Raw genomic sequence first — 8,198 nt, 5'->3', positions numbered from 1 at the left:
TCAACATATTCTGTTACACCAAATACACAAAATAATGATCTTTAAAATAGCATCATATGACCCCTTTAAAAAATTAAACATTAAAAAAAAAAAAAAAAACTTTATGCAGTTTTAGCAAACAAAAAACATTATTTAAACAATTTATTTAATTACATTTTATTTATTTGTAGCCATATGAGGACATCACTAAATTGAGGTTTTAGCTTACATCTGATCACAAATTTGTCCTCTCACCTTAAAGACCTGAAGCTCTTCTAGCAGAAGCTCTGTGTTACTCCAGCTTCCTTTGGGCACAGAGATCACCTTCAGCACTGAGCCGACATCTGCAGAGAGACACAGAGAGGCTTTAACCAGAGCCTCAACAAGTACAGACCGTTTAGTCTAGAGGGTTTCACCAATGTTCGGTCAATATTCTACCTGTCCCGATGAACATTACATCGTAGTGTCCATCAGCTGCGTTGACGCGGTCTACAGTAATCTGAGTGAAGGTGTATGGTATTCCAGTATGCAGGAACAGCGGCCGGCCTCCCAGTGGAGTGACTGGATTGAACATTAATGGATGGTGCCTTGCAAACTGGATTACGTTATCAGGGAAACCTTTAGTGGACTCAAAACTCCCAAACGTTTTACTGGGACACTGCGGAAGAGAGAAAGAGATATCAGTAGAATCCAGAAACATAATCCATTCACATGTTATCAACATTCTACGCAGGTCAGCAAGTCCAAACCTATGACCAATCTACATCTACTTTTACTTTACTAACATTTACAAAAACTAATTTATATTCCCACAAACTTGTTTTGAAATGGCATTGATGCTTCAACTTGTTTACACTACCGTTCATGAAAAAATTTATTTAAAAAAAAATAAATAAATAAGCAGCACAACTTCTTCTTATAAAAACAAAAATTTTACCGACCCCAATCTTTTGAAATATTGTTTATAAAGTGAGATGTAAGGAAACTGTTCTTACCATGCCTGGCCGTGGGTACGGCACCTTACCCTGGAATGGAACCCACTGATAATTGGGTCCCTCTTTATGGGCAAAAGGTCCTAAAAATGCCCGGCGAATGTCATTCATGGTGTAGAGACACACTGCAGAACCTTGAAATACGCTACTGTAAGACACAAACACACATGTTACAGTACAGGGACATACAAGTGACTACACAAATGCTGAGTTCAGGTACTTTGGCTCACTTTTTCTTTTTTCACTTTTTCCAATTTACATAAATTCACCCTGAATGTTTTAATTGAAATATTTTTAATATTTCAAAATAGAGTGATGACATACAGTAAATGTAAATATTTCCTATACAAGCCATTATTTAAATAATTATTTAAAGGCACAATTCATGCATAAAAATGAAAATTCTGTCATCATGCCATTGTTTTTATGACTTACTTGTGTGGAACAAAAAGGGAGATATTTTGAATAATTTTGATGAATTGCTTTTTTCATATGAAAGGTCAATTTGGGGAAAGTTTAATTACTCTTAGAAAAAAAAAAAAAAAGAAAAAACCCTATGCTATAAATTTACCTTTGTGTTCTACAAAAAAAAAAAAAAAGTCATACAGGTTTGTAACGACATGAAGATTAGTAAACAAATACAGAATTTAACTTTTTGGGGTGAGCTAAGCCTTTAACCCACACCCTTTGATGAACTCTGACCTTGAGGTGGTAAAGACGGTGTAGATCAGCGGGTTCTTTCGGTCACGGGTCTGCAGCAGGAACACATCCCCTAAGGTCCGGACAAAGGTCAGATCGCAATGAAATGCAATTGCCAGCTATAACAGCATAATTTAAGCCTAGTGTCTGTGAGTGTGAGAGATAAAGTTCTTACTAAGTTCATCAAAATGTGTTTCAGTGCCATCATTGCCTGGTACAGAACACACAAGACGAGCCTTTAGAAATGTCGTCCACTTATTTACTAGACTGCGCTGTCCTCCCATATCATTCTGTAAAAAAACAAACAAAAAACACATAAATTCAAATTAAATTGATAAACTGCAGCCAATGGCCATTAGGCTTCGTAAACACATATAAAACAGGGCTGATAAATCCTGCTCCTAACCCTGCAGAGCTGACCAATCCGGGAATATGTAACCTTCCCAAATCCCTGAGCTTCTACAGCAGTTTCTCTGAAGAAGAAGAAGACTTTATCATCGTCGGGATTCTCACTCTCTGGAACACCAAATGCCGCAATAAACTTGGGCTCTGAAACACAGCATTATCATAGGGCTCAGTGTCATTATACAAAAACAGAAAAACAAAGATGCATCTAAACAAATGGCTCAATGACAAATAAGAGTGTGCAAGATAAAGAAAGGGGAAAAGAAAACTTTATAAAAATATCTAATTTAAAATGCATGTGGGATATGCCTATCCTTTCTATGATATCATTTTCATTTTTTTCTGCATGTTGGTTAAACCACATGATGTTAATTTGCCTTTAAAATATTTATAATATTGCAACAAAACAAATAAATAATAATAGAAGATTAAGCTAAACAATTTAAAAATGTTTTCTTTTCAAGAATTTTATTCTTTTAATGTGGACTTTTTTCTGTCACGATATCAGGACAGTTGTATCACCCTGATTTTTTTGACTTCATGTAAAAACAAAAAAACTAAACATGCCTAATTTTTTCTAAGATACTCTCTCATACACATACATACCATTAAGCCAGCGAGAATCGTGCTGTTCTGTTCGTATGGAGGGCCTTTGTCCCATGCTGCGAAAGATTGTAAAGTCCCGTCCCATCAAATCAGTGGCCACTCCTGCATAAAGCTCATCACCTATGCGATGAGAAAAATTTAGAAATGGTTACTGTTTAGACATGATGTAACAGCATTTAAATGGAAGACAGAAGGCTGAACAGTGGCAACTAACCAATTAGAACAGATGCTGATGTGTGGCGTGGGTCATATGGACTCTTTCCTTTTCCATCTTCTACCATAGAGGGGTCGATTCTAAACACATGATCCTAAAGAGAACAAGGAAAATAAAGCAGTGCATTTGGCCAGCTGCCATATATCACACAAACTCATTCACATGCATCCAAACGCTCACACACTTACCTCTATCTTTTGTCCCACCTCCACATAAGCACAGGTGGGGTGGAAAGCCCCTGTCCCACAGGCATACAGGTGAGTCCGATTGTAGTGGTGTAGCACTTTCACATAGTTTACGCAGTCCGTCTGCAATACACACACACACAAATACATTTTATGAAGGACATATTTTACATACTTTCACCAGTTCATCTGGCAGGCAGGGAAACTGTCAACATCTGGATTGACTATCAATAGCTCAGAGCCAAAGGCAGACACAAAAACATACACACATATTTTGTCTCTTAAGGGACCACGTATGGGGCGGATCAGAAACGAAACGTAATTGTGTTACGTATCCTTGACGACAGTCTGACACGAGTGCTGACCTTTCCCTGCTCGCTGTGATCCCGGAACTCTCTGTAATCTCTTGCACTCTCTCTTTCACACATGAAAACAAAGACACGTTGACTGTTCAACTGACACACATGGGCACATACAGTCTCTCTGTTTCTCTTTTCCTTTGTGAATGTGCTCGCTGGAGCATGCCACAATTCCCAGAGTGCCTGGAATCACTACGACAACATGAGGGAGCGGGAACATCCGGATTCCAGGGTAGAGGGAGAGGATGCGGGGATGAAGCACAGAGAGCGAAAGAGAGGAACGTGGAAGAGAAGAGACGACATGACAAGAGACGTGAAAAGACGACATGAGACAAGGGTAAGATGAGAGGATATAACCAGAGAAGAGAAGATTTGAGATGAGACAAGAAGAGACAGCAACAGACAATCGGAGATAACCATAGGCAGCAAGAGACGAGACTAGATGAGAGGACTAGAGAAACAAGAAGACCAAAACAAGACGAGGAGAAGAGACGACTTGAGACAAAAAGAAAAAAGATGACTAGAGAAGTTTTGAGACAAGGAAAACAGCAACAAAGACGAAATTAGACGAGAGAACTAGTGAAGAGACAAGGTGAAACACGACTAAAAGGCCAAAGATGAGACCAGAGAAGACTTAAGTCAAGAAGAGACAACCAGAGACAAGATGACCAAAGACAACAAGAGAAGAGAGGAGAAGAGATGACTTGAGACAAGAAGAGAAAAGAAGACCAGAGAAGATTTGAGAGAAGATGAGACAAGGCTAAAGACAAAAGCAGAGAGGATGTAAGTCATGGAGAGACAACCAGAGACAAGATTACCAAAGGCAGCAAGAGAAAAGACTAGACAAGAGGACTTAGAGAAAAGACATGATGAAACAAGACTAAAAGGCCAAAGACAAGACCAGAGAAGACTTAAGTCAAGAAGAGACAAACAGAGACAAGATGACCAAAGACAACAAGAGAAGAGACTAAACGAGGTGACTAAAGAAACAAGAAGACCATAACAAGACTAGAAGAAGAAGAAAGCAGAAGAGACGACTTGAGACCAGAAGAGAAAAATGACCAGAGAAGATTTGAGACAAGGAAAGACAGCAACAAAGAAGAAATTAGACGAGAGAACTAGTGAACAGACAAGACAAGATGAAAAAAGAAGAGAAGAATAAAGACAAAACCAGGGAGGATGTAAGTCATGAAGAGACAACCAGAGACAAGATGACCAAAGACAGCAAGAAAAGACAAGATGACTAGAGAAGAGGAGTGACAAGATGAAACAAGAAGAGGCGAAAGGACAATAGATTAGAAGGCCAAAGTTGAGAAGACTCGAGAAGAGTCAAGACAAGAGATGAGAAAAGACAAAAACCAGATGCAAGAAGAGAAGAGAAGAGAAGAGAAGAGAAGAGAAGAGGAGGCGAAAGGACAATAGATTAGAAGGCCAAAGTTGAGAAGACTCGAGAAGAGTCAAGACAAGAGATGAGGAGAAGAGAAGAGAAGAGAAGAGAAGAGAAGAGAAGAGAAGAGAAGAAGAGAAGAGAAGAGAAGAGGGTCTCCTCTCAGGGTCTCTTCAGTTTCAGTAGCAGATGTTCCTGCTGTTTGGACTGTAATTATGCCTCACTCCATCTTTTCTCTCTGACTAACAGTGAGCTTTCAGCAGCAGAATGAACCCTGAACTGAACATCTGTGCACAAGAAACACACACACACACACACACACTGAACTTCTAAGACCAAACAGAATAGACAGAAATACAAGTAAAACTGACAGTTTTACTTACATTTCTGTCTATACTGTTATTGTTATTGAAAGCAATATATTTAAAATCTGATTTCATCAAACAAATTGGATTTTACACATCGTCGTAATGCATGAATGGATGCTGGAGTATGGCAAAAACAAGGTATTTTAGTAGCCAGCATAATCATGCTAGATTAAAAGGTGTGTGTGTGTTTTGTGTAACCTCTCCACTACCTTTACATAAAGATTGACATGTACCCTCCTGCCATGCTTAAACCCTGCACATAAACGCACACATACACGCACATACACACACATACAGGGCTTGTGGAGAACAAAGGCCTCTCTTTGAGCTTAACGCACCCTGTGAAGAGAGAGAGTGTATGTGTGTGTGTGTGTGTGTGTGTGTTGTACGGTGGGGGTGGCGGAATAGAATCATCGAAGACCAATTAAGTTGCTGACAAACTGTGTTTATACAGGAAGGGGTCTCTCCCTTTCTCTCTACCTCTCGTATACACACACACTAGGGCTTCTGTTACGAGAGCTTTACAGCCCTCAATAAGGGAAGGATGTGTTAGGGGTGTGTGTGAGCATGTGTGTGTGTGCTGATGGGCTCTTTGAAGTGAGCCCACGAGACAAAGAAAAAAGAAAGAAAGAAATACTGAGAGGGAAAGAAAGAGAGAGCACACAACAAAATAATAAGAGCTTTAAAATTAACAATGTCTCTCAGGAGGAATAAGCCGTATGTGTGTGAATTTCCTGCTGAGACGCATGCGGTGAACTTTCAACTTTGACCTTTTATTAGCCTGATCATTGGATCCCTGTGTGATTGTCCACATGTAGTCAGAGAACATCTAGCATCACATTTAGAAATACACCTCGTTATTTTGTTTGTGAGACATTGTTAAAATTAAAATTAATATAATGATAATGACTCAGAAATGATTTTATTGGAATTTAATTATTCACAAATAATCTTCCCCTCCAGTTAGCTGTTGACTCGAGAACTGCCAGGGAATCATTGAGTCAGTTCACTTAGTTGAACTTGAGAATCAAATTGTATGATTCATGTTGATCTGATTAACAAATCTGACCAAGTGATTTGTTCACGATTCGGACTGATCTCACTGTAGAGCTCACTTAAACTATACTAGTCAACATTTGAAGTGGATCAAAACCTTTCATCAAAGTTGTCCTTAAACCTAAAACCAAAATGCGTTCTTGTCTTAGGACAACTTTGATGAACTTTTTTGATCCACTTCAAATGTTGACTACTGTACAATCTGTTCATTATATGAAGATGTATGGCTTCAGAAGACTTGTAATATAGCACACAAGCTTAACAGATGTAGGCACTATGTACTGTGGATGTATGACAGTGACTGAAAGACAAGGAGTGAGAAAGAAGTAGGACATAAAGACACTGAAAGACAGAGAGCGAGATGCAGAGAAGTGAGTAAATTGAAAGCAATACTGAGTGAGAAATCAGGAGTTCAGACTGAGAGACTGAACAAAAGAGAGACAGTATGAGAAAGTGAAAGGTCAGGGGGAGAATCCCAGGGAAAATCTTAAGTCTTTATTCATGGAGGTCTGGTTCTGTCCCTGCCGTCCTGTACACACCTACATGTAATGAGGGTCAACTCACAGGTCAGCGCACTGAACAAAGTCTGTGTGTGTGTGTGTGTGTCAGTTCTCATTGTAAGCTGACCTCAGTCAGTTACCCACCACAGAATAAACCCCAACAGACACACATTTTGAAATTACACAACCTTGCACACCCTTTACAATAAAGAGAACATTCAGACAGACACAGTGTCCAAAAACATCCCACACATATCCGCTTAACACACCAGATAAAATACATACACACTAAAAACATGAATTACGACCTTTTCACAAACATGTTCAACATGTTACAATACACAAGTATTAAATGCACACTATAAAACAATAAACTCCACTTACAAAAAGTACCATGGTGTTAGCATGTTTTTGGAAATATTACCATGATAATACTATGTTGGTAACTTATGCTTACCAAGGCTGCATTCATTTGATCAAAAAATACAGTAAAAACAGGAACATAGGAATATTGTGAAATATTATTACAATTTAAGATAACTGTTTTCTATTTTAATTTATTTTAAAATGTAATTTATTCCTGTGATGGCAAAGATAAATATTCAGCAGCGCTACTCCAATCTTTGGGACTGATTTGGTGATCAAGAAATATTTCTTATTATTATCAATTTTTTGTATTTTTCAATGTATTTTTCTGAAAACCATGATACATTTTGTCAGGCATTTATTTAAAAATAGAAAATTGTATGATATTATAAATGTTTTGATCAATTTAAAGTAGGGATGCACCGATACCACTTTTTCCAGTACTCGCCCGATACCGATACTTTTATTTTTGGTACTTGCCGATACCGAGTACCGATACCAATATTTTTATTGCATTTGTACATTTTTTAAATATTGGGTACAGAAACCAAAAGAGTATGTATAATGTTAGTTGGTTAACTTCATTTATCAAATAGATACAGTCAAACCAAAATTTATTCAGACACCTTCAACATTTCTCACATTATCACAGTTTATTTGCTATAGTTTAGAAAATGGTAATAAAATATGACAAGAACTCAGAGTTACACTGTGTCAGAACAAATTCAGCTTGATAATGTCAGATAACTTTGATAGAAAGGTATGTAATGGATTACAATCAACCAAAAATTATTCAGACAGCTGTTAGTATGACAGTATTTACACAACTATCAATACTTAGTCGGGCAACCCTTAGCCTTAATGACAGACTGTAGTCTCCTGGGCATGCTGTCACCCAGCTTCATGAAAACCTCAACTTCAGTTTTTTTCCCAGACTCAGTCTGAATAATTTTTGGACCCAAATTTGTATCAATTTTACTGGTAGTCCACTGTATGAAGAATTTTTGGGTATGATTTGTCACAGTTTACTTTATTTTGCTATCCTCACTTACATAAATGAACTATAGTGTCCTGCACCCACT

General features: G+C 38.0%; 1 protein-coding gene across 2 annotated transcripts in view; it reads right to left on the bottom strand.

Annotated features, from left to right (window-relative positions):
* Positions 1-8,198, bottom strand: part of sema3b (sema domain, immunoglobulin domain (Ig), short basic domain, secreted, (semaphorin) 3B) — a 41,288-nt gene that overhangs the window by 9,492 nt on the left and 23,598 nt on the right. The window contains exons 5-13 of one of the 2 annotated variants that reach the window (XM_016461978.1): positions 3,084-3,203; positions 2,896-2,989; positions 2,682-2,801; positions 2,077-2,219; positions 1,846-1,960; positions 1,674-1,743; positions 975-1,116; positions 418-637; positions 235-323 (exon numbers count right to left, since the gene is read on the bottom strand). In XM_016461978.1, the coding sequence (XP_016317464.1) occupies positions 235-323; positions 418-637; positions 975-1,116; positions 1,674-1,743; positions 1,846-1,960; positions 2,077-2,219; positions 2,682-2,801; positions 2,896-2,989; positions 3,084-3,203 (1,113 nt within the window). Of the gene's footprint in view, positions 1-234; positions 324-417; positions 638-974; positions 1,120-1,673; positions 1,744-1,845; positions 1,961-2,076; positions 2,220-2,681; positions 2,802-2,895; positions 2,990-3,083; positions 3,204-8,198 lie in introns of both variants that reach the window. The other variant, XM_016461977.1, reaches the window with a different exon arrangement.

This window comes from Sinocyclocheilus anshuiensis, unplaced genomic scaffold, assembly GCF_001515605.1.
Source record: "Sinocyclocheilus anshuiensis isolate Anshui unplaced genomic scaffold, SAMN03320099.WGS_v1.1 scaffold80, whole genome shotgun sequence".
In the NCBI taxonomy this organism is placed as follows: domain Eukaryota; kingdom Metazoa; phylum Chordata; class Actinopteri; order Cypriniformes; family Cyprinidae; genus Sinocyclocheilus; species Sinocyclocheilus anshuiensis.
This window is presented reverse-complemented; position numbering and strand designations above follow the sequence as displayed.